At 52.5% G+C, this 26,135-nt stretch overlaps 1 protein-coding gene and 1 long non-coding RNA gene across 5 annotated transcripts; both read right to left on the minus strand.

Annotated features, from left to right (window-relative positions):
- Window positions 1–2,499: 2,499 nt before the first annotated feature.
- Window positions 2,500–7,410, minus strand: LOC128154705 (uncharacterized). The gene is made up of 2 exons (XR_008239408.1): window positions 3,553–7,410; window positions 2,500–3,060 (listed from the first exon to the last, which is right to left on the minus strand). It is a non-coding gene; the product is annotated as an uncharacterized LOC128154705 (long non-coding RNA).
- Window positions 7,411–7,891: 481 nt separating this feature from the next.
- On the minus strand, window positions 7,892–25,381 carry KLHDC8A (kelch domain containing 8A). 4 transcript variants are annotated; one of them, XM_052815459.1, is made up of 9 exons: window positions 25,286–25,381; window positions 24,910–25,119; window positions 24,481–24,515; window positions 13,795–13,861; window positions 13,171–13,603; window positions 11,395–11,559; window positions 9,883–10,098; window positions 9,389–9,490; window positions 7,892–9,169 (listed from the first exon to the last, which is right to left on the minus strand). In XM_052815459.1, the coding sequence occupies exons 5-9, from the start codon at window positions 13,544–13,546 to the stop codon at window positions 8,976–8,978; spliced, it is 1,053 nt and encodes a 350-aa protein (XP_052671419.1). In that variant the 5' UTR covers window positions 13,547–13,603; window positions 13,795–13,861; window positions 24,481–24,515; window positions 24,910–25,119; window positions 25,286–25,381; the 3' UTR covers window positions 7,892–8,975. The 4 variants fall into 4 exon arrangements, with proteins under 4 accessions (XP_052671419.1, XP_052671416.1, XP_052671417.1 ...); XM_052815456.1 differs by lacking the exons at window positions 24,481–24,515; window positions 24,910–25,119; window positions 25,286–25,381 and adding an exon at window positions 21,605–22,250; XM_052815457.1 differs by lacking the exons at window positions 24,481–24,515; window positions 24,910–25,119; window positions 25,286–25,381 and adding an exon at window positions 20,558–21,057.
- Window positions 25,382–26,135: the final 754 nt, after the last annotated feature.

The raw sequence follows: 26,135 nt of genomic DNA on the forward strand, positions 1-26,135 counted from the left end.
GCCATCCGCTCAGGACGTATGTCTGCTCTGGGTAAAGCCAAGCTCATTTTTTCTGGCTTGATAACTACTCGGTGGGCAGATTTGTGCCCAGGCTAGTCATTTGTAAGAATCATTTTGCAAAACTCCATTACCCTGGTAATGTTTGCACCGTGGTGCTCGTGAACCCAGGTCCTGCCATCTCTCCTTATCGCTGCCAGCATAGGCAGAGGCACGGCGGAGTGAGTGGAAGGGAGCTCCCTGCTTTGTGGAGCTCTGGAGATAAGGGATGTGCCGCAGCCAAGGATGGATCACGGCTGGAGAAAGCAGAAATATTGCCTCATTCAGCTGGACAGTGTAGAAAAACGCATCGCTCTTGGAGGAGCTCTGCATGTAGAAATGCGAGTGATGATGAAGCACGCCAAGAAGAGAAAAAGAGTGAAGCGAAACTGTAGTTAGGAATGACCTGGTTTGTGCGCAGCGTGCGGGCATGGCCCTGCCGGGGTACAGCCTGCGGGGAAGGACAGGCTCCCGGGTCGGTATTCTGCTCACTCTGCAGCTGAACCAGCCACGGAAGGTCCCAGAACCTCGTCTCCTGGCCGCTGGTACGGAGCGAGCCACCCTGGGTCAGTGACACACGCCTCCTTTAACCATCAGAGTTATGAGCTCTTTAGTCCAAAACGTGATGAGGCCAGGAACCAGCCGCTTCAAAATATGAACTTATCTTCTTTGGATTTTTAATCGTCACGTTATCAGGTGATAACCTGGTCTTCATCGTTATATGGTATTTACCTCAGAAATTGCTAGAGACATGCAGTGGTCTGAATTACACTTTAATCTAAATATTTGTTGAATAAAAGCCAAAACGGCAACTCCCATCCAACCCAAGCTCTGTACTTCAGCCACTACAACATACATTAACCCCCATGGCTGAAGCCCCCACTGAAAACTAGCAAACCCCAGACAAGTGGGGACAAGGGCTGAGCAGGGACTCGTACGCAGTTTTCTCTTATACTGGTGAGTTTGGAGCAGTTCTCTGGGCTTTGCTCTCCTCTTGCATACACGCCCATGGCTCATTCTAACACACAATTAACGGGAGTTCAATGCACAGACCAGCAAGCACAAGTTACCCACACCAAGGAGAGAAAATTTTACATATCTAATAAATAAAATACATTATTATATAAACTATTCTTCTATTATACCATCTCATTCAAGGTCGCCCTACTACAGATCAAACAAATTGTAGAAATCAAACAACCCAGGACGCCCTGCGATGCCCTCCCGGGCGCTGGAAGTCACGGCAGGGAAGGTTAGAGCCTGCGGCAGCACATGGGGCTACAGAAATGCCGAGGCATTCATAAAAAGAATAAGCAAACTCCCCCCAAAAAAGCTGGAGCTTTTATTTTCAGAGCAGGAAGCGTCTGTATTTCAGGGTAGTGACTCGATATCCGTCCCAGTGCCGGCGGATACCGATGGAATGGGTTTGTCTGCTGGCAGCGACCGGGCTGGCTCAGCTGTGACCCAGCAGCTGGTGTCCCTGCAGGGTTGGGACCGAACAGGGCCAGGGCAGCACATACAGGGATGGCAGCAAGAGACAGGTCCGAGCGTTTCCTGGTGCCACTGCAGCTCTGGCAGCATGGAGGAGCTCTATTCCCAGCTATCCAAAGATAAATTCAGCGCTGAAGCTGTACGACAGCATTCACACAAAAGTATGCTGGGTCTCCTTTGGGGAAGGGTTGGTCGACTGATGGCCGAAGGGCAGCACTGACCCCAAAGAGCATCTTCCTCCGATGGCCAGGACCAGCCGAGCAGAGCGGGGCATTGCTGTGTGTTATGGGCCCACGGCAAGGTACAGGAGTCATTTCTACTCCACAACCAGACCTGTTAGAGGTTGTTCTAAGGAAGTTTCCTGTTTATGCAGACAAAGTCTGCTCAGGGACAATAAGAAATGATGCTTTTTGGCAGGAGGGCCAGCGCAGCCATGGGCACTGCTGTGTCGGAGCAGCCGCCGGCGCTGGTACTGAAAAGCCTGGCTTTCAGTAAACACAACTTCGAGTATCGGGAGTTCAGGCGAGGACACAGCAGCAGCCAGCTCCAGGATCTGTTGAGCCCCATTAGGTAGCTGGAAAACTACAAGAGCTCAGCTGGGTTTCAGATAAAGGCGCACAGAGAACAGACCGCGGCTTCTGAGAAGGTTGGTGGGCACAGGGCTCCTGTGAAACCTGAGGGCTGGCTGGGACAGAAGGACCAGCCTGTAGCTTTTTACAGCTCCCCAGAGACAGGAGGAGCTGGCTGACATACCTACTGAAGATCAGTAAGAAAGAATGCCACAATGCCCTGTTCAAAGCACTTGGTGTACTGAAACGTGATCCCATTTCAAGGCAAGTCTCTCTGAGAGCTAATACATATATTAAAAAAAAAAAGAAAAGATACCACAGGCAATTACCAATCCATTCTCAAGACTGCTGACAACAATTCTCCAAGGCAGGTTAAAATTACTACATATTTTGGAAAGAAAGCTGGGTTGAAAACCAGTTATTTTATATTTATTTGCTTTATTTCTAAAAGATTCCCTCTGCACCACCATCCGCAATTTAAAGGCCAGGTTCAGCAAACGTGCTTTGATATCAACAGGTCTTCTACACTGAGGTCTAAGCACGCCCCTTAAATACACTACTGAATTGGCATCTAAATAGGTTTTCAATGTCAGACAACAGACACCAGTAATCCTGATGATGTGAGATGAGGTAGACAGTTCACTGAATTCCCTGCCCCTGAAGAACAAACACCACAGTTTGTTTTCAGTTAGCCTTGGGAAGCCCTGCCCAACGTACCAGGGCAGCAGCAGCCGGCCGAGGCCACAAACTCTCTTCTCTGTGAGCAGGAACGACCCCAGCCATGGCAGCAGCTCCTCTGGAACAAAACAGGGAGGAACGACGCAACCCAAGATGCTGCAATGGGACCTGGTGCGTGTCTGCCACCCACTGAGCTGGGGCAACGTGTGAATCCATGCGAGTACCTCCCCGAAATCTCTTGAAGCAGCTCTGTTTGTCACAGCTGTGGCTCAGACAGCAGTACCTGCTGGAGATGACAGTGGCTGACAGGTATGTGCTCTCGTAACACCAGACAAACCCAGCCGTGGGCGCAGCCCGTGGCGTGAGCCTGCAAGCTGCCTGCTCCTCGACCTGCTCACCGTGGTGGCAATTTTGTTGGCTGACGTCTCCCAGGAGCACAGCACAGCTGCAGCCTTTGCAATGGGGATGTACACGCAGCCCCGTGTGCTATCACACATGAACCGGGTCCCACGGCACGTACGTGCCAACTTACACATGTGCTGGCAGTGCAGGGCGTCTGCACGCACCGAGTTGTGTGTGCGCCTACGCCAACACACACGACTTTCCCCTCTGTGCATCTGTATAGGTGCACACACAGACACACACATCTCGCAGCGCAGGGTACCTCTGTGCCATGGCCAAAGCTAAACAGCCAAACCGTTCCGGAGAAGAGAGGGGTTTGTCATCACCCCTCGCCCTGAGAAGCGGCCGTCCGCCCCACACGGCCACGGAAGCTCACCCTCCACTGCTGGCAATTCCCATCTAAGGCCCCGTTCCATGGGGCTGGTTTGATCATTGGGCTCGACCTCCCGGCTGAGGCTTTATCTTGTCCCTCCAGGCACAAGAAGCTCCACCAAGTATCATTTTCAAAGATGGAAGCACTTAGAATCATCTGCTGAAAAGCATAGGCAACATGCATCTGGGGAAAGAAACGCTGCAGCTATCTAATCCCTAGAGATTCACTGCAGAGCTCAGGGAGCTGCAGCAGTGCAAGCAAGAGCAGGATTCAACTCCACAGACATCTCCTTGACTGACACGGTGCAGCAGCTTTACAGACCATCTGCCTGGGGGACCCGAGAACAGAATTCAGCTCATAGCTACTGCAAGGTGTCTCAACTCAGAGGTGATGCCTGTTCACGGGAACAAAATGCTGGAGGAGATGCATAACATCCTTTTCATATCAAGTTATTTGCTGGATCCTTATGCTATCAGCTAGGATCCCTGCACAACCCAAAAAGGCATTTTGGAGCCAGTCTGTGATCCCAGCAGCATAGTCCATCACCACCTGGGCAGGGCAGCCCCCCCAGCTCCAGCAGGATGCCTGCCAGGAGGTGCTGGTCCAGCCTGGGCTCAGCCCATGGATGCCATCTGCTGTTCAGAGCACTGGGAGGAGACTGGGAGCCCATCCAGCACTGCTCAGCCCAAACAAGCACAGCACTTCTTAAAAACAAACAACCCTACACACACAGTCAGGGTGCATCTGATTCACCTCCCTGCTCCCCAGCCTTGGCTCAGGGTCACATCTCCATCACCTGGAGGGCAGGCACAGCCCTTTTGTTGCAAACAAAAGCAGATTATCTCCTGCAGTCTTCTACTTCCCACAGCAGTAGGAACAACACAGAACAGCAGGATTCAAGGTGCAGTTGTGAGAACCATCAGTGGAGACACTTAATCCTCCAGCTCCTGTCTGCCAGCATGCTGGAACTAGTGAATGCCACCATCAAGCCTGTAGAGGTAATGAGAAAGTTTGGAGGATTTCACCTGCTCCTGGAGGGAATCTCAACCCGCTAGAAGGGTTTTCCCACGAGCCAAGAGGAGCCAGGGAAGGGCTGCTGGTTCTCAAAGGAGGCTGGGTGGCTGGCAAGAAGGTGGCTGTGGCTGGCGTCCCACAGCATCTCCTTCCAGTTGTTGATAAGCCCAGAAGCAACTTTAAATAACCTGGTGCTGCCTAACAGCTCGCTGCTGATTGCTGGACACCCATCATCCCCATGAGAGATGCCCTTGGTCCAGAGACGATCCATGGATGAGCCCCCAGAGAAGTCCAGCAATAGCAAGGAAGCCCAGGAGGGGTTGGGGGTCAGGAATGGCATTGACCAAGCCATTTTCGGGGTGCAGTGCAAGTGCTGTGGATGGGACACATGCTTACCTCCGAGTCTCTGCCATCAGGTTGTTTTTGCTTAGTGCCATTCACACTGCATACACGGACATCTGGGGTGGACACTCAAATAGCCTGTTCCACAGCAAGCGGCTGTAACATACTCTGTGTTTTGAATTATGGGTTGATTTTCCCTGGCTTCTGCAGCAAATCTCTTATTCCATGATTAATTAGCAGAGTTCCTCCAGCCCCACCTTGGGCTGCTCTGCCACCCAGCAGAACAGCTCAAAAGCATGCTTAAAAGTTTGAAACCTTTTCTTGAAACGATCAAAGACAGTTAGTTTGAAAACACAGCCAGGTTCCCTCAGCAGGGGTCAGGCACTGGCAGAGCCCAGGAGGTCCCTGAGCCCCACTAGGGACCAGGCTGAACTCAAGCCACCAAAAGCCAGATCAGAGGGGCCATACCGAAGTGGTGGGCTCCCACAAGCAGAGCCAAGGACAGGGGCTGATCAGACCTACCCTCTAATCGTAGCTTTTGCCACTGACCACGTAATTACAGGTACGGCTTTTCTCACCTTTCTGCTGCCTGGTTACCTCTCTGTTTGCTAAGCCATTTATGATCTGCTGGTAAAAAGCAAATGACATTATTACTAGGAAAAGTGCTTCAATTTTTCAGGTACAGAGGTCTCCGAGTGGGTGTTATCTGGAAGCACGGTGCAGCAGAGGCATGCTGGAAGTGTCTGAAGTCTCAGCAGCTGCTTTTTCTGGCAGATTTTGGGGAGAAGCCAGCAGACGAAGCAGGAGGTGGCTGCAGAGTGCACTAGGGGTCACAGCAAAAGCTCACAGCTGCTCAGGAAGCCCCCCAGTCCCTGAAATCAGGATAAACATGGAAACAAACCCCTGGGAGAGCTGCTCAGGGTGGGAACTACACCTGGAAAAGTCCAAATGACACCTAGGTTTCAAGCTCTTGTGAAAACTTGACTCTGCATAGCACCAGCATGGGGAAAAGCATCCCCAGCACCGCAGAGCGACCTGCTGCTGGCTGGGGACACAGCAGCTCTGGGGACGGACATACCAAGGATCCTGTTTGGTGATGAGAGCTTGGGTTTCACCGCAAAGGCAGCTGACCCGGATCTGCTTCTCGCTATGCTGCGACTCGGAGAGCTCCTCTTTCTCTCCCTCTCTAAACGCTCAGCACATCCCCCCAGCTTTGATTACTGACCGTCTCCCCCCAGCCTTGTCCCCAGTCCCCCATCTCTTCATTAAGTCCTAGAGCGGGTTTGCTCCCATGACACTGCTTTGTCTGTCACTCTCTCCAGCCTTTCTGGAGGGAGAAAGCAAAGGATCAGCCTCCAGCTGTGCTGCAGCCAGACAAAGGGAGCAGATTCCTCCTCCCCTTGCTCCAGCTTAACAAAGCCAGCCCAGCAGCACCGAACCCTGAGCCTCGACCAGCGCGGCCTCACTGCAACAAACAGGGCTCAGGGCTAATGAGAAAGCAAGAGCAGAGGAGCATCAGGCTGTGCTGTGTGTGGGAAAGGTTCCTTAAGGACAAAGGAAAACACTTCATTAAGAGCTAGAGACTCTCGGCTGTGCAGAGGCAGCTGAAATGGAGATCCGCTGTGCCAGGAGACACAGGGTTTGTTCTAGAAGGGGAGAAGGCTCCCTCTTTCCTTCCAAGCCTCTTCCATCCTCCTCCAATTTTTACAGTTCAAAGGGATGTTTTATGAGCCTTCTGGGGTCAGGAGGCAGCACCCCCAGGGCTGCACACGCAGAGAGGGGTGCTCTTAGCACCTTCCCTCAGCTCTGCTAGACCCAGCAGACCTTTAATCATCCAGGGATGCTGTTGGACAAAAACGCCTGGCCCCAGTGCCCCACTCACCCTTCCCTGCAGCCTCACCCCCCAGCAGATCTCACCCTGGAGCCCTGCTCGACTGCACTATGTCAAGATTGTCTCTGCTGGGCTCCATGCTCCTCATCGGAGGCCTGGAACACAACCCAGCATTGCTGCGGGCAACTCCTCCACCCTGGCCGGAGCTGCGTATCTGCATCAGGGTAGAGCACCTTTCTGCAGTTAGATATTTGCATCTATATAGCCTTCCAAAACACGGCGCCTGGACGAACAAAGCATCAGGACCACAGACGGGAACATGACAAGGGATGGGGACAAACACTGTTGTGCCTCTGTACGCAGCCAGGGACAAGCAGGTGGGATGTAAATAATTAGCGAGCAGGTTATTAGCTGCGGAGTTGGTGCCTTTCCCCTTTCCTCTGAGCTACACAGCACTTTGGGATCAGAGAGAGGGGACTCGGAGCTGACAGGGCTGCACTTCAAAAGGAACCACTCCCTTCCTCACAAATACCGGCAGGCAGGAACGGACACCCCCCCCCCCGCGAAGGGGCAGGAGCCAGCCCCAGCCCGGTCCCACCGGAGGAGCGATGCTCGGAGGAGACACAGGCAGAGGGGCCGCTCCCTGCCCGCCCCGGGGAGCCCAGCTCGGCGGTTTCCCAGCCCCGGGCCGCCCCCCCATCCCCATCCCCATCCCCATCCCCATCCCCATCCCCATCCCCATCCCCATCCCCATCCCCATCCCCATCCCCATCCCCATCCCCATCCCCATCCCCATCCCCATCCCCATCCCCGGGCCGCCCCTGCCGTTGCGGCGGCCGCCGCACGGTGTCCTCGGTGCTCCGCAGCAGCGGGAGCGCGTCCGGCCCCGGCGGAGCCCCGCAGCTGCCCCCGGGATCCCCCCCCCCCCCGCCACCGCCTCCTCCAAACTTCTCCCCGCAGCCCAGGAACCGCTTGCAAAAAGAGGGATGGGACAGCGCGGAAAGGAACAAGCGATGGGGCAAGTGCCCAAGGCACGGGATAGCCCACCGACCCCAGGGACGGCTGCCTGCACTAGCCCCCCCACCCCGTCGTCCCCCCCCTTTTCAGTCTGGGTCCCAGCTTTTCACACAGTGACAGTCCTGATGCAGCCCGGAGCACAGCCAGCCTTCTCCGAGGGTTTTTCTGAAGACAGCTTTTAATGGTGCGACTGCTACAAGCTAGAATTGTAACCCGACGGTTTGGACAGCCCTCCCGCAAACTGCCTGGGAAGAACAAAACCGAAGAGGAGGCGATGGCCAACAAAGCCATCACCAAGGCCACTGCCCGGCCCTGGGGTGAGAGTGCTCCAGAACCAGAGGCAAGGCTCAGTTTTGGTCCTTTCTCCCTGGGCTGAACAGAAGATCCCAAATCATTAAAGGAGCTAAGAACGGGGTTTGAATATTGTAGGTTGAGGCCATCTCTGCGTGAAACCCAGCAAAGGCAGTATCTGTGCTAGTCCTGTGCCAAACATAAGGTCTTCCCTCCAGCCAAAACAGTCCCTTGGGCATTCATCCCTCCCAGGAGCATTGGCAGCCCCTCGCTCCAGCTCCTGGCAAAGTGACAGTCAAATGCTACAGGTTTGCAGGAAAAGCCTTGCTATGAAGGCAAAAGAACGATCCCCTGGTTCTGGCTGCAGGTTAGGAGTTTTCCCTGTGTTGCAAGCCAAGGGGATCTGTGCAGGGAAGCACACGTAGATGCCACGATGCTCGAAGAGGGCAACATCACAACAGTTTTCCCTGAACCACCACTGACCTGTCTGGACACTCCTAACACCTTCAAACCCGTCGCCTTCGGTAGTGGGTCAGGATGGCCGCAGGGAGACACTTGCCAATGCCCTGATCTCCAGAGTCCTTCCTGCTGGCAAGAGGCATGACACACCAGCGCTGCGAGCAGTTCCTTCATCTGGGTTTCCCCGTAGAGCTCTGAAGACAACTGGGAGGGGGATCCTGGCCTGGAACGGCAGCACCCAGGAGGAAGAGGGAGAGCAGCCCTGGCTGCGGGCTCCTGCCAGCCATGGCTCCAGAGCAAGGCTGGGTTTAGCTACGGGCAGGCAGAGCTGAGCTGCCAGGCTCCCAGGCCAGCTCGGATGGTGCTCACCCAGCCTCAGCACTGCTGAGAGCTGCCCAGCACCACCACCACCAGCACCACCACCACTGCTGGAGGCAGCGAGGGGCAAGGTCCTCCACCAGGCAGGAGCCAGCTAGGAATCGGAGAGGCACAGGGCCTCCACGGCACTGCTCAGGCCCTGGCTCACCCCCCCGACAGCCAGCAGGCAGTTGCGGATCACGATGCTGGAGCAGGCACAGCGTGGGGTGGGCATGGGGGGCAAGCTCTCCCACTTGTTCTTCTCGGGGTGGAAGGCCTCTGCGGACTCCAGGACGGTCGGCTGGTTTCCTGGAAGCATAAAGCGAGGTACTGGGTCACCTGGGAAGCACTGGCAAGCGTCCCTCATCTGCTCCAGGACAGTGTCTGTGCTCTGGACCCCATCCCCTTATGGGGTCCGTTTTCCCTGCTCCCTCAGGCCAGCCAGGGCCAGGATCTCTCTGCTCCGTAACGGTAACATATGACTCACATATGCTTTTAGAGTGTTATCACCATCCCCCAGTGCCTCACCTAGCCCCCCAGCCACGACAACTCTGCCTTTCAGGTAGCCAGCCACAAAGTCTGCTCGCCTTTTCTTCAGGTAGAAGGAGCGCTCCATCTTCATCCAGCCACCTGGGAGGAACAGGACAGACTGGGTATTACAGGAGCATCCACTCCTGGGAAACCATCTAGCTTCTCTGACCTACTTGCTTGTGAAAGCACAGTTTTGCTGCTGCACCTTGGGGTAATAAAACCCTGTGACACAGGGGTCAGCTTCCTCACCACCACGTCAGGAGGGAGCTGTTGAATCCAGCTGCCTCAGGACCATGGTTTTCCCCTCTGCTGCCTTGACTTGTTAATCCTGACCACAGGCCTTCCTCTAGGCTGAGCTCAAGGCACCAGCAGTCCCAGGACTCAGCAGATGAGAGCTCTGAGCTCTGCAAGGACAGCAAAGCCCCAAAGCACAGCTCTGTGTGCCACCCACCCTCCTCCTCTGGAAAGGACAGAGCCGGGACAGCCCCCACCTTGTTCCATATCAAACATGTCCACGGTCCTCATGAACTTGGGCTGCCGGTAGAGCCGTCCCTGCCGCAGGCCCCCGAGACTGAAGAGTTTGTCTTCTGTGGGCACGAAGCTGGAGAAGGCCCTTTTGTTGGGGATGTTGGGAAACTTGGTCCACGACCTGGTCTCTGTGTCAAAGACCTCAAAGGCATTGATAGCGTACTTGGACTGCCTTCCACCTGGGGCAGGGAAGACGGAAAGGAAAAGGTCAGCTTGGCTCATAGCACCAAGCCAACGGCAGCAAGAATCAGAGGAGCCTCCTAGGGCAGGCTGAGAGCAAACTGCCAGCCGATACGATGTCCTCAGGTCTCAAGTCACCTGCATGAGGGTTTGCTGAGCCAGGTAACTTCTCACCCTTGCGCTCCCTCTCTTTTAACTGCAGGTTCATGACATGACAACACTTCATTTTTCAGTGCATCACACCCTCTGCTTCCCTCCACACCAGCAGCAGCGGGTCGCTTGCACAGGAAGGTGTTTAGTATGCACCAGTTTAATCAAGACAAATTCACAGCAGAGCAGGGATCAGCTCTCAGGGAGCCTTTGCAATTCAGATGAGTTCAGCGCCAGTGCAATCCAGCAAGCCCCGGCCTTGCTGCCAAGCTCCTGACGGAGCAGGAGAGCCAGAGCAGCTGCTGCTACCACCGCCAAAGATGCGTATTATTCTTCTACCCATCAGATGCAGATGAATACAGCTATTCTCAGCTCAGATGCTCAGCGTGCCTTTGAAGGCAGAGCCTGTGCTCGCTACTGGGCCCACAAACTGTTCGCCAGCAGCAAGCAAACTGCAAAATAGATCAAAGCTTTTTTCTGGTAACCCCTAAAGAAAGCCAGGGCTGTCTGGCAGTTTGAGCAATCAGGACTCCTGCATTTTGATCCCGATGTGCCATTTGGCCATGAACTGACAGCAACATTTCTCTGCCTCAGTTTCCCTTTCTGTAAGCCAAACATAATGAAAATTGTCCCCTGCAAAAGGCTCAGTCCAGCATTTCTCAGCTACAGCAGGTCTTTCCTCCACCAAAGGCAGACCCTTTGTGAAGCTGTGCGGTACTCTGCTGATACAAAAAGCATAAAGGTATTTTTGCTCACTAGTTGAGTCCAAGGGCTTTTAGCACAGTCACAGGACTGCAAATTGAGCAGGCAAAGACCAGCTGTACCCTCAGCTGCCAGCAGCCACGGATGGGCCTGGGACAGGGGTGGCCACTCACCCAGCACAGAGCTGCTGCGAGACCCACGAGTTCCTGGGGCATTCAAGGGTGCAGGAGCTCTCACGGATGCTTGCTATGGAGCTGTGAATCCAAACCCCACACCAGCCCCACTCAAAACCTACAGCTGCAAGCTGGTGTTTCTGAATGCATGAGAAAGCAGGCAGGGATGGAGAAGAGCATTCCCAAAAGCCTCTTCCAGGGAGGTTTCTCAGTGCTCAGATCAAAGGAGCTGCTGCCCAAGGAGGAGGCGGCAGCAGGACTGCTTCTTACCCAGCACGTAGATCTTGGTGCCTCGCAGGAAGGATGTGGCAGCATACCTGGGTGTGGGCATGGCCGCCAGCGACACCCAGATGTCCTTGAGCATGTCGTAGTGCTGCAGGTAGTTGTGCGGCCTCAGGTCAGATCCCATCCCACCAGCCGCATAGACTCTATAGTCTGGACAAGGCCAAGAAGCAAAAAAAATTAGTCCCACAAAATTATTATAGGAAAGCATCAGAAATACCCACCTGCAAAAACACGTGCCATCATACGATGTGGACCAGAACTGTTCAATCCTACCCGCGACCCTGTGTATGTCCCCAGCTCCCATCTCTGGGGCAGAGGGGAATGCACTAACCTCCCGGTCCCCACAGCAACACTGATGCTCTTCCCCTAGCCCCGCTCCTCTGTTTGGGGGCTGCTGCTCCTCAGCTCAGCTCCTGCTTTGTCCCACTGAGGTCTGGCACAGGATGGCAGCTCTGTGACCCAGACCGGAGGGCTCAGAGCCAAGACAAGGCATCGAGGCTAGTTGTTCCCCACCAAATCCGTATCAGCTATATCCACCTCTGGCTAACAGCAAAGCTGGCTCTCCGAAACAAAATCCTACCTGCACAGCACCCACATTATCTCCTTCAACACGCACTTCACCCCACAGACAAGATTCAGGAGAGCAGCGACAGCAGCCTTGCCCTTGCGGGCAGCCCTACAAGGCAGCTGAAAAAGCAGAGACCAGCCTGCACGCTGCAAGGATTTGGGCAGCTATTTCTGTTCCTGGCCTCTCGCACCAAATTGACCCTGTCGTATCAGTCAGGCAAGCTTATACTCAGAGAAAATCATCTCCAAGATGGTAAACATTATTTTTAAACATTCCTTGATGGTAGCTTTTAAACCCACTTAAGCAAACAAACCAAGCAGTTTTCAAAGAAGCTGCCTGGAGATTAGATTCGTAATCCCAGGCACGGTGGGAAGCTGGCTGACCTCAGGCATGCTGCTCAGGAACACAACTCCCAGCCCCAGGCTCTTCAAAGAACGGCAGAGCATGCTAAAGGAAATCAATGCTCCACATCTCTGCTTAGAAATTAAAAAAGGAGATGGGCTGATAAGGCAGAGCCTCACAGGCCTTTATCAAGCCCCATTTAAGGCAGTGGTTAAGCTTTCGGAGGGGAGCTACGCAGGAACCCCCCCATGAGGCCAGCCGCTTCCCCTCCTTGTGCAATGATTTGAGCCCATGACCATGAAGCTGACTCTCTCACAGCTGGTTCTGGTTTGGACCAGAGATGTCTCTTCAAACCAAAGCTATTTTGTGGCTCAGACCTTCACCTCTGGCTCTGCAGCTCAGCCAGGTCCTCCCAGCCTGGCTACGCTCAGCCAGCAGCACCATTCTTATTTTTCCAGGATCTGCAGCACACAAGGACCAGAATTTGCTACAAAACCCTGGCAAAGTTTGATTTGAGGCCCTGGAGCTTGGACCTGTCTGAAATACCCCCAGGTACCACCACAGCCATGGCCCTCATGGCTCCAGGGCTGACAGTACAGAGCAGTCCCCAGGTTTATCTGCTTTTGGCCACCCACAGAACAGTCATCTTTAGCAGGTGGGATATGACAAATACACAGGGTTCAACTTCTAGAAGCACAGAAAAGGTTTTGGAGAACAACATAACCCTGTGCCGTTGCCCAGAAAGCTTTTGTGCCTGATGCACCAACCGATGCTAACCCTCCCCATCCCACCACCCCGCAGGCATCCCTCCTTGCCCTGGAAGGACACAGCAGGAATTGAACCCTCCTTGCCTTTTGCCGTCACCGAGATGCCCATGGCTGCTTCTCTCAGCGAGTTCCTCTTCTTCCACTTGCCCTCATCTATGTTGTACATCTCCACTATCTTCAGCGGCATCTGATTCACTCCGACCCCTCCTATCACCATGATCCTCTTGCCCAAAGTGGCCACGGCCACCCCGGCCCGGGCCGTGGGCATGGGGGGCAGCGAGGTCCACTGGTCAGCCTCGGGGGAGTAGACCTCAAAGCAATCCATGGGGACACCGTTGTCATCGCAGCCCCCGATGGCAAACACCTGCCCGCCAGCTTCCACCAAGGTCGAGTAGACCCTGCGGCTCGGGAGCGGGGCGAGGGTTTTCCACTGGAAATCTTTGGTATTAGCTAGCTCCATGGTGGCTGGCGGGGCGAGGCAGCATCGGTCCCTGCCCACGGGAGGGGGCTGGCTACGCTGCAAAACAGAGCAGACGGAGAAGTGCCAGGGAAAAACAGAGAAACACAAAGTGCAAACACCATCCTTCCCCTGGCAGAGCTGCAGGTAGCCAGGAGCAGAGCAGGGATGGGAGCATCCCCGTCAGACAGCCTCCCCCAGCCACCAGCCCCCTCTGCCACCCCCCGACACAGAACAGCAGCGACTGGTACCTTTCATTGCGTCTCCATTAATCCTGCAGTTCCAGATCTGCCTCAGAAGCTCATGCAGAGACTGATCCTAAAAATAAAACAAAACAAAAGAGGGAGGGAAAAAAAAAAATATAATAAAAGGCAAGAGAGGTTGGAGTCAGTTTGTTATCCTGTTCCCTGAGCATCCCCGCCCCCAAGCAACATTCAAACTGAGGAGGCTGCAAGCCGTCTGCTCACTTCCCTGGCTGTTTTCCTGCCTGCTGGGGAACTTTTCCTTGCATCCTCCTTCTCTGACCTGATTCCTCCTCCTGACCCCTGTCTACATCCTCCTGCAGACCCAGGGAAGGACCCGCTCCGGTAGCCCTCGCCTCTCCAGCCCCGATCCATGGGCTGAGCCGCGGAGCTGTGAGGGATCCAGAGAACAGCCCATGGAGGAGAAGGCACAAGCTCCCGCTGGAAACCCATGGTCTTTTTTTGTCTCCTCTCTCAGAATGGCTGTTAAGCATGCAGATGAGATTAATTAGCACAGGAGGCCAGAGAGGACAAACGGAACAGAACAAAGGCAGCGGCTTGCTCACTTGCCCAGCGTGGAATAAGGTGCGTTTTGCACTGAGCATCTCCACCTTCGTTGTGTAACTGGGGTTGTTTAACAGTTGCCCTTAAAACAAAGTAAGATTTATCTTTACCCTTGCAGTCGCAGCAGGCTCTCCCAGCACATGCTGCCTGCATGAACATTTGGAGACAGGACTGTAGGGTAGAATGAGCAGTTGCCAAAAAAACCCAAAGAAGGCATACTCCTGGCTGAGCACTGCTCTGGTCTAGGACAGCGTCATTCCCTCTTCTCCTCATGCGCTGACTCCCGAGACTTTTCCCCATGGATGCTGAGGTCCCACTGATCCCCTGAAAAGGGCTTCCCTGGCAGCAGAGAGGGGCTGGCTGGCTCTGCTTTTCTGTGGACCACCGTTCGAAAGCCCCTGGAGCAGAGATTCACTCCTGGACCCACTTCCCTGCCTCCTGGCAGACACCCAGCCCAGGGCCAGTGCCCCAGCCCATCTGCTGCTTGGGGTTATTTTTTTTTCTTCTGATACAGCAGTGTGGCTGTGGGGTGGAATGCAAAGAGCCAACTTGCTCTTTCCTATCCAAGATACCTAAGCACAAAGCAACCAACCGTTATAGCCCTTGGATTTCTTAAGGGGATGGACTCCCTTCTCCCAAAAAGGAGAACCAGACTTGTTTCCTGCTGCTTCATCTGGAGCAGAAAGTAAACAAGTGGGCTCTGCAAAACTCCCTGAGCCAGGAACAGGTCATCTCCTCCCTGCACCCCACCGCCTTGCCCGGCCGCAGCACTTACTCCCCAGGTCTGACCACAGCCCTTCAGCTCTCCGAGCCCTCCAACAACCTGAGCAGACAGAGCCTGTAGCTTAGCAACAGCCACCTACGGCCGCCTTTCATCACCCATCACTTCAGGTGATGCGAGTGGGTATCCTGATGCTTTCCAAGGACCACAGCATGGAGCAATGAGGCAGATCCCCCTGGAAGGGGAGAAGCCCTGGGGTGCACCGGGCTGCACGTGGGGCAGAGGCACATGGGCTGTTGCTGCTGTACCCCAGACTCATCCTGCGTGTAGCACACTGGGGATGCCACATCATTTCTTCTATAAATTCATGCCTGTTGCGTTCATCAGGTAAGCAGGGAGACAGAGGTGGCCGTCGGACCGCAGCCAGGGCCGGGGCATTTGCCATTCTCTCAGACAGGTACAACACAGCATCCCCCCAAACTCCTCATCTCTGTCTCGGGGCTCAGCCTGCAGGGCCCATCTGAAGGGGAAATCAGTTGCCATGGTCATGTTAGTTCCTATATCTCCTCTGAAAGCGTGAATTAGAGGAGGGTGATGGAAAAGCATCAGTGAAACGGGTCTCGGACAACTGGACTGAGATCCATCAAAATCACTTCACGTACAAGTTTGAGACGGCATGAAAACCAATCAGTCCAAGCAGGGCTGTTTATTTTAACTTATTCTCCCAGAAAAATTTCAGTAGTCAGCTAAACATCATTTACTGCATAAAGAATGTGGTTAATAAACCCATAAATACTCCTTGGGCTGTAACCCTCCAGCAGCAGGACCCAGCACGGGCACATGCGCACATCCCCGGCACTGTGGGGGCCGCAGTACAAAGGAACACAAAGCAACAATAAAAAGCAGCAGCAAGTCAAGCCACACTTTGCATCTTCCCAGCAGCTGAGGAGAAAGGGGCAAACAACAGACTAGATCACCAGCTGCTGTTCTCCCCTCTCTTCAATCCCTCGTCCTCTGATGTGCATCACCGCCCACAACTGGATCGGCTCAGGGATTTATGCCTTGGCAGTTTAAGCAGCTCTGGACTATTGCTTTCATGAATAATTTATTTTCTTTCCAGGTGAATTTTCATGCATTACCATGGACAAATTCAGCACGGGCCAGCAAATTAGAAAAGCAGAGCCAGCTCCTGAAGCATGACAGATTTGCATCCTGACCTCCGAGAAGTCATTTTTCTGCCCTGTGCCTCAATTTCTTCAACTATACAGCACAGTGCTGGGATGAGACACAATCAGCATCACCCAAATGTCTGACAGAAGCAGAACCTCACAGCTGGTGCCAGACAGTTTCTCCACTGTCATTAAGGCTATGCAGAGCTCAAGCATAGCTGTCTAAAATTGCCTAAAAATTCTTTTTCAACATACCAGCACAGAGAGTGTGATTCAAAGCACTTGGAAATGGCTGAGTGTTTCTGTGGAGTGCTGGGCAGATCCTTCAGGAGAACAGGCAGAGCAAAGACCTGCAAATTCAGCCCAGCTGTGGTCCCAGACAACGGGAACCAGCAGATCCAGACAGCCAGCACTCTCAGCAGCAGTAATGCAAAGCTCTGCCTGAGCTCAGCTGCCTTGGCATACAAATAGTAGTTTGCTATTCTTCTCTTTCATGCTCTTTTAAGAAAATCAAGGTCAACCTGAAACACTGTACTCGCACCCTTTGTCTCCATCTCTCCAGCATCACCTGAATCTCACTAGAAAGCAATGCCAGCACTGCACCATAGGAGCTGGGAGCTGTCAAAATGTGCTGACCAAACACCCCCATGTGCTGCAGCCGTGTTCTCCTCCCAGACAGAGGGAATTATCACTTAATTATACCAAACAAATTGGAAGCATTAAAATTTCTTTCTTAAATGGCTACATTAAAATAAAAATGAATGGTAATTGCTTTTCTATCAGAGGAGATGGCAGGCACAGCGCTGAGCCCACTCCAGGGTCCAGCCCTTACCCTTGCAGGACAGAAACCCCTGCTTTAATTGCTCAGTAAGCAGCACAGCACCCCTCCACCCCCCTCCAGGGTCTTTGCCAAGTGGTTATGGAGCACAGTTGGGCAGGGAGAGCCCCACGGCACCCACCGAGAGGGGGACAGGGCTCCGGTGGGAGAGGGGGACCTCTCGGTGCGGGGGGCTGAGCTCCCTGTGCTCTAACACCCAGCTGCTCCCTCCAGGGAGAGGCCATTCCTCACCCCGCAGGTTACATCAGGCTCATTTTAGAGAGCTCCCAGTTTAGTGGCATTTATTACCTGCAATGATTTGTGGTTTATAAAAGAGATACGCTGGTGGGTATTAAAGTGATAGACGGGCTGAACAGGGGAGAGAGATCTTGGTGCTGCTGAGTGCAGCTGCTTTCGCTTTCCTTCCCATCTCACCTCTCTCCGGGATTTAGAAGTTTTGCTGCTCTGGGTTTGAAATTCCCTCAGCTGCAGGGGGCCAGCACACAGCCCAGCTGGAGCCAAAAATTTCCACCCTCCAGCCATCGGGGTATTCTTTTGGCTGATGCACTACCCTAAATATTGCATTGCAATGCCACTGCATGAGCACAGAGTGAAAAGGGGTCCTATGTACACCTCTCCAAATTGAAGGAAATGCAAAAAGGCCCCAGAAGATGAAAAGCCATGGATATACTCCCAAACCTTCTATTTTTAATGCTCATGCTGAGGATATCCATCCCGAGACATCACTGTACATACCCCCAGCCACACTTATGCATAACACACTCCCTCCAGGGAGGAACTCAGGGCTCAGGAAACAGAAAGAGACACCTAATCCTCACCCAGCCCGAGGCAGATACAACTCACTACAAACTGATCCTGTACCACATTTGTCTAACTTGCTCTGAAAAGCCTCCAGCACTTCTGCTGCCCCAGCAGCAGATCACTGCTGTGCCTCACAGAGCATCACCCACTCAAACCCGCACTTCGGGAACAGTGATCATTTTAGGGACACCACAAACATCCAGGAGACCGCTATGCTTCTTCCCGGCATCCCATCACAAGTTAACTTGAGCTGTATCCAGCTGACCCTCAGCTTCCCTGACTTCAGTAGCATGACCCCAGATTTCCATCACTGGATCTGGGGACCAGTCAGACCCAGGACACACATCACAGCCCCATCAGGAGCTGTGCTCCCAGAACATCACTGCTCCCCATATTGTCTGCCAACTGCCAAATGCCCACATGTTCCTTGCTGTCACCAGGAACAGGTTAAAACAGACACAGCCAGCCACCAGCCTGACAGAGAAGCCTATTAGAGAACCTACTGCCTTCAGAGAAAAAGCTCTTGTACTCACCCAAATGTCACGCCAGATAAACACGGGGCAGTCCTGCCATGTGCCAGCCAACATGAGAAAAGGGGCTGCAAAGCTGAGCTGAAAACAGCCTGACATCCAGCCAGCATCACTAGCCAGAGCAGTAACAACAGTAACAATTCCTGCTGCTCTGGGGATGGGCATCACAGGGGAGGCAGGAACAGGGGCAATGATATGCTGGAAATAGCACACAAAAACTGAGAAGAAATTGTAGCTCCTGCTCCTCAGCACCAGGCAGGACTGAGCAGCTTCATTTCAGCTCTGTCTTGGCTGCCTGCGCTCTATTAAATAAAGAGCAGGGAGAGATGACACAGCACAGACTCAATTAAGACAGCTAAAAGGAGATGATTCTAAAAGGAGATGATTCAGTGCAGGGAACCCATTTCTGTCCCAAGGAACAGTCATGGTACAAGGCCAGGAGGGGGGACACAGTGAGGAGAACCCCAGGAATTTCACCCGCTGCCAAGGAAGAGTGTCAGGCACAGCCCAGCTCTCCCCTGCCTGCCTGCTCCTGACTATTCCCAGTGCAATTCCAGGTTACAGCAACACTCGGGTGCTTTCCCAGTGCTGCTCCAGGCACAGGGTCCAACTCACAGTTTGGAGCAGGAACCAGCCCCTGGGAAGCATCAGTCCCCTGTGGCTCAGCTCTTCTGCTCCCAGTGTGACCACAGAGCCCAGCTCACCCGCTCCAAGGGGCAGAGACGGAGATGAGCTGTGCCACATACGGGATGCTGCACACAAGGCCCAAGCACACCTCGCACCGGCAGCCTCTCCTGCGACCTTCATACCTGCCCTCCCCAGGACTGGGTGCTCGGTTCACCCACATGGGGAAGCCACTTGCTCCCAGGTCAGCTGGGACCAGGGCAGGTAGGGAGCCCACATCTGCCTCTCCTCAAAACCCCAAAGGTAACTACCTGCAGCTGGAGCCACTTGTTAGCACAGGAACACCCCATATTGGCTAGAATCAGGGACTTTGTCAAAAAAAAAAACAAAACAAAACAGCAAGTGAAGAGAAAGGACAGTAAACAGTGACAACTTTCTTTATGCTGTTTTCATCTATGCTGGAAGCTAGCAGGATACAGCGCATCTCAAATAACACATTGAAAAGTTTCAGATGTGGGAGCAGCACCTAAACCTCCCCATTAATCCCTGTAATTGAAGTGAGCTGCTTTTCCTCCTAGAAGCACACAAATATCATGGTGTAACCACCCTTTGCACTGTCAGATAAACATGAGCACAGCATGAGGAGGCTCTGTCCCTGTGGACTAAGGTACCAACCTTTGCTGTTAAAAAAAAAAAAAAGGGCATCTTTATTTCAGCAAAGATACAGCCAACAAGAAACAACATTCACGGGGGCAGATTTTTCCAGGAAGCTTTAAGTCCACATTTCCCCCTGCTCAGCACCCAGAAGGGAGCCGTAAATCCCTCCTCCTGCGGGGAGAAAGCTCACTTCTCTGCCACCCAAGAGAGCAGACTTTCAGAGGAGCCCAGCACCCCAAAACTCCATTGTACAGTACTCCAGAGAGCTCAGCACCCCCACAGACACGGCTCTCTTCAAACCCTCACCACTTATTTGAGGTTCTTAGTGGGATCAGGGTCTTTGGAAAAATCTGGCACCTTTGTAATGTCCCCAGCATGGGAGAAGCCTGAGCTCCTGTCCCAAACTCACACTCTCATTTCTTGGTGACACTCAGAACAAGATATAGACAGCCTTTCTACAAGCTTTGACTATTATACAGTCCTAGCCCGCAAGGTCATGTAATACCAGGTCTAGGTTTTCAAGTAACTCCAACTTTAAACAGAAAAGGCTTTTAAAAAGCCTTTGAAAACTGGGGACTCTGGTGCCTTTACTTCTCTCTTGCTCAAACCCTGGCAGCTGAGGCTTTAAACAGAACATGCATGAAATTTTCAGTCTGGTATTTCTGACCTCTCTTCACACTGAATCAAGTTTCCTTGCCATAGTAACAGCTACCCAGAAAAATAACAACAAAAATCCACTAGTTCCCTGCCTTTCTCTGCAAATTACCCAGCTGGCAAAAGAGACTGTTTAGATATAAGGAAAGACAAAAAGCATTGCAATTATAAGAGAATTAATTGTACCAAGCAAAGAAAAAGCAGCAGCACTCACAAGCAGTTCATTCCATTCCTTCTGTTCCTGAGCATCTCTCTTTGCAGACATAAGTAGGTGCAGTTTGAACATGAAGACAGCAGGCTGTGACTGATCTGACCTCCTCCCCAGCTACACCCCTTCCCCCCATTACCAGTCCCTTGAGATCATTTCCAGCCTCATCATGCCAAATGCAATTTCCTGAGGTTGCTAATAGGAGGAAGGCAGAGAGGTCATGGAAGGAAATATTCCACAGCTAAGAGCACAGCAGTGGTGGATTAGAAGGATGCCAGGAGCTTTAGCAGGCTATGGGACAGGGAGAAAAGAGGTTTCATTTTTTGGCACTTGTTAGCACAGGGAAAGAGCCCAGGCCATCCTTTTTTCCAGTGTGGGCTGAAGAATCAGCAGAACAAGGTAAGATTTATTCACATCACAGTTTGTCTCAAGAGAGAGTGTTACAATTTCATCAAGAGAAAAGACAATCCACCTGCGAGACTGCAGGGTACCCCTTCCCCAGTCCAACTCCCAGCAGCATCCTGCATCCCCTCCCCTTGCCCCCGCAGGCTGCCTCTGCTCTTTGCACAAACAGCTTCTCTTTCTCACAGGTCAAATAAGAAGATCTTTTTCAAGCTCTGCAGTCTCGCTGGTTATGTTTATAAAGCTCCTGTTACTCTGTATTTAGGCTGCATCCCTCCGGAGGGAATGTGAAGAGCTTGGGCCAGATCTCAGCTGGGGGTAGCACAGCGCACGCACCCATCACTGCTGCCTGCCTCAGCTGCCAGGGCCTGGTCTGGGAGAGAGGCTGAAAAGATGGGATCTGGGGACTACTGGGGGGAGAAGAAAAAAAAGTAAGGGAAAAAACATCCTCCTTAACCCACTTTTCGGGGAGGGAAACACAAACTCAAAGCTTTGTTTCTGGTTGCTCATTAAAAGCCTGGCCTGACACTGGGAGAAAGCTGTCCTCCTCCAAAGCATCCCCCTCCCACCCACCCCCAATAACCCGCTGACCTCCAGCGAGAAACTCCCTCCCTCCTGCCAGAAGAGCTCGGGAAGCACAGATATACTCACAGCTCCCGGGAAGCCGCGCCGAATCCAGGTAGAGCATGGCACTCTGCTAGAAACGCTCTTCAACACCCAAATCCTCGGCGCCTGCAGAGCATCCCCCTCCTCCCAGCTCCCTCCCGCACCCTCCGTCCCTCCTTGCACCCCACAGCCCTGGCGAGGGGGATGCGAGCGGCGATGGGAGCAGCCAGGGCAGGGAGGGCTGCGTGGGAAGGATGCGAGGAGAGGAAAAAAAAAAAAGTCAGCATAAATCCAGCAGCCCTAATCTTCACCCTCCCAGAGATGTAGGGCAATTAAGAGGGAGAGTGTTTCCCCATCTGGTCTCTTCCTCAGTGCCGACAGCCGGGGGTGTGCGTGCGTGCGTACACAGTGCATTACCAGACCCATACTTAAGCCTTTTATGGCTCCCCACGCTTGCACAGGATGTTCTGTAACGGCTGGTCCCTGCCTGCAAAAACAAAACTCCTAGGAAAGGGAAATAGATGGACAAAAAGAGGGGAGTAGGAGCTGAAAAGCAGGAGCTGCCTCCGAGAGGAGGCAGAGACCCAAACGTGCTGCTGCAGCATTCCCTGGGCTGCAGCAGGACCCACTCCGGGAAGAGCTGGGGGTCTGCCCCAGGCTGGGTCCCAGTTGCGGCTGGGAGCTGGTGGACCCCACGCTGCCAACCGGCTACAGCTCAGGGAGAGAAGAGCCCAGCGCTGGTGCGCACATTGGATGGACACACACCCCACGGGCACCCACCGTGGGGAAAACAAGGGCACAGCAGGGGCAGTTCAGGCAGCAGCAACCCCAGAGCTTCTGCTCTCTGCAACTCTGGCTCCAGGCGTCCCGTGAAGAGCACACTTTGCTCTGAGGTTGCAGAGGCAGCAGTGGGATGTAGGGCCCTTTGGGCCCTGGTTTCCCAGCCTGCTGGTCATCCCAGGCTTTCGCTTCCCTGACCTGCTTCTCCACTCTTCTCCTAAAAGTGTTGCAGAATAACTTTGCAGAAAAATCATTTCTAAGCAAAAGCCAAAAGAGAAAGATATTTTCAATGCACCTTCCATCGAGCTTCAAAGCTCCTCCCCAGAGATGCATTTCCAGTTCAGCCCAGCAGATGTTTCTAATCCTTCAGGAACCCCCTGAGCTCTGCAAGTCCCCGACACCCCCAGAGATTTCTGCTCCTTTCAGTGTTGTGCTCATACATCTTTCCCCACCGGCACAGAGCTCCGAGTACGCGTGACTTGGGGCACAGCCAGTACCCACACAGTAGCATCAGGTGCTCAAGCACTCAACAGCCTTTGAACCTGCAGCTTCCAGAGCTGGAAGAGTCTCCTATTTTCATCTCAGAGGGACTCGCTTCTCCACTGGCCACTTCCCTGCAGCCCAGACCAGGGACAGTCTCCAGAGATGGCTGAAGGAGGTTCCCAGTTCAGCCCTGGCTTGCAAAAGCCCCTTGGTGTTGACCCCAATTCAGGCCCGTAACGATCCAGAAAAGGTTTATTCTTGCCGATAGCTCATGCTGGTTGAGATAGGGAAGTATTTTAAAGCAGCTCTAGCCATAAAATAAGAAAAATGAGGAAATCAACAAGAAGTTGAGTCAAATGACTCTACATAAAGAAAATTGTCATCCCCTACCAGCTATTTTAATCTCCTGTTAGCTTTCCGGTGGGAGGATTCAATTTGCATTTAAATAAAAACCTCAAGCGCAGGGCCAATCTAACATTAAGATGTTCATTACAAAGGCATTTACCTCTTAAGAAATTTTAAAAGACCCCATCAAACTGGATTTTAACACAGGGGCTATTAGCAGTCTGGCATTATTGGACACTTAGTATTTTTAAGTTGTTATTATTTACCAGACTGTTTACAGATGAGTCCAGGCAGCTCTGAACGAAGGTTTCCAGCAAGCTTGAAAGCTCCCTACTTACAAAGCCAGGAGGTAAAAAAACCCCACACAGTCAAAAAACATCACAAAAGGTATTCTGGAGCCCCTGAAGAGCTGCCTGCAGAAAGCTCAGTTTCATGGGGGTAGGGAGGCATGGGGAAGGAAAGGGGAGGCTGCAGGACACAGCCGAGGGCAGGCTGGTGAGGTGAACCGGTGGTCAAGCCACAGGGTTGGCAGCTCCTCTCTGTCCCCAAATTAAACCACGGGGCTCCCATGCTGGGCACCAGTTCAAAGCGGCCTGTCGATGGGTGACCTTTATGGGAGATGGTGAAGGGGCTGTGACAGATTGCAGCTGGCCCTTGCAATCGTATTACACAGCCGTTTTTCCATTTTAAAACTGGTGATAAACTGTGGCTTACAAAACCCACTGAAACACAACAGCAGGTTGGTGTTTCAAATCATTTGGGTGCTCCTGCTTTGTGGGACCAGGACACTGGGTTTGGCCCCAGGTGGGTTTTTGGTTGGTTGGTTTAGATTTTTTTTTTTTGGTGGGTTTTTTGTTTGGTTGGTTTTGGTTTTTTTACATTGCTGTTTGATCTCAAGCCCTTCATCTGCTTTTCATTTTCCTTCCTGCTTTTTGTCTGCCCATTTCACCTGTTGTTTTGTAGTGGCAGTTAGGCTCCCCATGCTGTGTGTACAGCACCTGGCGAGTGGGGTCCTTGGGTCAGCCGGAGCCTCTGGCTGGTAGCAGAAACATGATGGATTGTGATAAAATAGGGAGCAGAGATGGTGTGACACAGACCAAGGCCCTGGTAGAGCTCTGCCAAGAAGCCTTGATAATCCTCATCCTCATAGTCCTACATATCTGATGCTAATAACTTATTAAAACAAATACTCTTTCATCTTCATAAGCATTTAATTCACCCAGTTAAAAACAAAACAAAGTAACTCCAAAAAAACCCCTTGATGACCTTTCACTGGCCAGTGTCATTTCTTAGATCAATGCAAGCAGCCTTACCTTCCCACGATGAACAGTCTGCACCACATCAACACCTGCAAAAGACCAGACAAATGAGAGATGAAGGCAGGGGAAGAGGGCAAGTTTAAATTGGATAAAAGCAGGGAGACAGGTACAGCAGGTTGGCCATAAAGCCCCAGGTGTTTATCCCTGACACCCGACTTGCCTGGTGGATGAGTCAGACTTGACAGGCTGGAAAATAACTGTCTGTCTCGGAAGGACGGAGCTTACACAATGCGCTACAGAGACCCAAGCCCTCATACAAAGGCAGGCGTTGGCTTCACTCAGCAGATGCTTTTTGAACAGTGAAAATCGCACAGCACTAACAACCCAGTGGCCAGCAAGCCCTTCCCACGGCACAGGGCTTGCGCTGGGAAGGAGGGAGGGACACACTCTGCTACCCACCAGCAGCTAGGGAAACAAACTCACCATCGCCAGGCAGCTAACGCCGTGAGGAAAGCGGAGTTTACCCTCCTCCCGATAGCATCTTTTCCTGGCAGTGTCTTGCTTGTCGCTAAGGAGACCTCTCGAGATACCTTGAAGAACTTGTAAGACAAGGAAGGCCCTGGCTCACTCCAGATTTGTGCCTCAAAAAGAACAACTTTTCCAGGCTGCTTGGAAATGATAAAGGAGGTGTCACTGTTAAGGAAAAAAAAAAAAAAAAAAGAAATAATAGTCCTGAAAACCTGTAGCAGTTTCCTGCAATTCAACATCTGTTTCCATGGGAACAGCAGGAGAGTTGCAGGAATTCCTGCAAATTACACAAATAAGCCAAACAGTAACATTTTCTTTTCCTCTTTCTTACCTGCATCACTTCAGGTTGAGCCAATTCAATCCAACGAGCACTCTTGACCAGACCACTTCTCCTAAGTGTTTGGGAAAGGCATGTTAAACTGCAGTTAGCAGGCCAGGAGGTAAGAAAATAGGGGAAAAAAGCAGCAAAAATCAGCCCTGGAAGGCCAGTAAAAGGCTTTTCTTTCAGAAGAGCTAGGATCTTGTAGATAAAGGGGAAAAACATGCACGAGGACCAAGAGCTGCCCATGCATATCTCCATGCCAGCAGTGGCTGGAGCGCACAGCCCCCCCAGCACTGCTGACCATGGGAGACCATGCTTTGGCACAAGCAGTGGAGAGCAATGCTGTCTCTAGTCTCCCTGCATTCAGTCTTCCCCTGTCATTTCTTCCAGAGATTTGGCAACCTGACAGTTAATTAACTAGTTAATCAATTAATTCTCCCTCCTGCAGGGCCCTGAGCTGGTTACAGTGCAGATAGTCACCTTAATATGTGGAGACAGCAGCCAAGAGCTTCAGGATCTCTCAATCAGAATATTTAACCCACAGGGAGAAGTCCACCAGCTGTGTCTGCCCATTTGACAAACACAGAGAGACATCATTTCAGGACAGACAGGCACTTTGAAAAGACAGTTGCTGGGAAAAAAAAACAAAACAAAACCAAAAAACCCCTGCACGCACAGTAACATTCAAAATTAGCTACAGTTAGCAGAATTTCATCAGCAGCGTGAAAGAGCTTTAAGCTGTCTAACTAGTTAGGCTATGGATGCATCTGGCTTTGCATGCTTTTTATAAAAACAAAACATAAGTCTATGTTTATATACAACTGGAAAAAAAGCTGTTTGTTCCCAGGAAGAGGGTTTA

This window comes from Harpia harpyja, chromosome 19, assembly GCF_026419915.1.
Source record: "Harpia harpyja isolate bHarHar1 chromosome 19, bHarHar1 primary haplotype, whole genome shotgun sequence".
In the NCBI taxonomy this organism is placed as follows: domain Eukaryota; kingdom Metazoa; phylum Chordata; class Aves; order Accipitriformes; family Accipitridae; genus Harpia; species Harpia harpyja.

Coding starts and splice junctions, on each gene's coding strand:
- KLHDC8A (XM_052815459.1), bottom strand. CDS start 13,546: ATGGAGCTAGCTAATACCAAAGATTTCCAGTGGAAAACCCTCGCCCCG. Junction 11,560..13,170: donor CATCTCGGTGACGGCAAAAG/GCAAGGAGGGTT, acceptor GGCCTTGTCCAG/ACTATAGAGTCTATGCGGCT. Junction 9,170..9,388: donor TGTCGTGGCTGGGGGGCTAG/GTGAGGCACTGG, acceptor TTATGCTTCCAG/GAAACCAGCCGACCGTCCTG.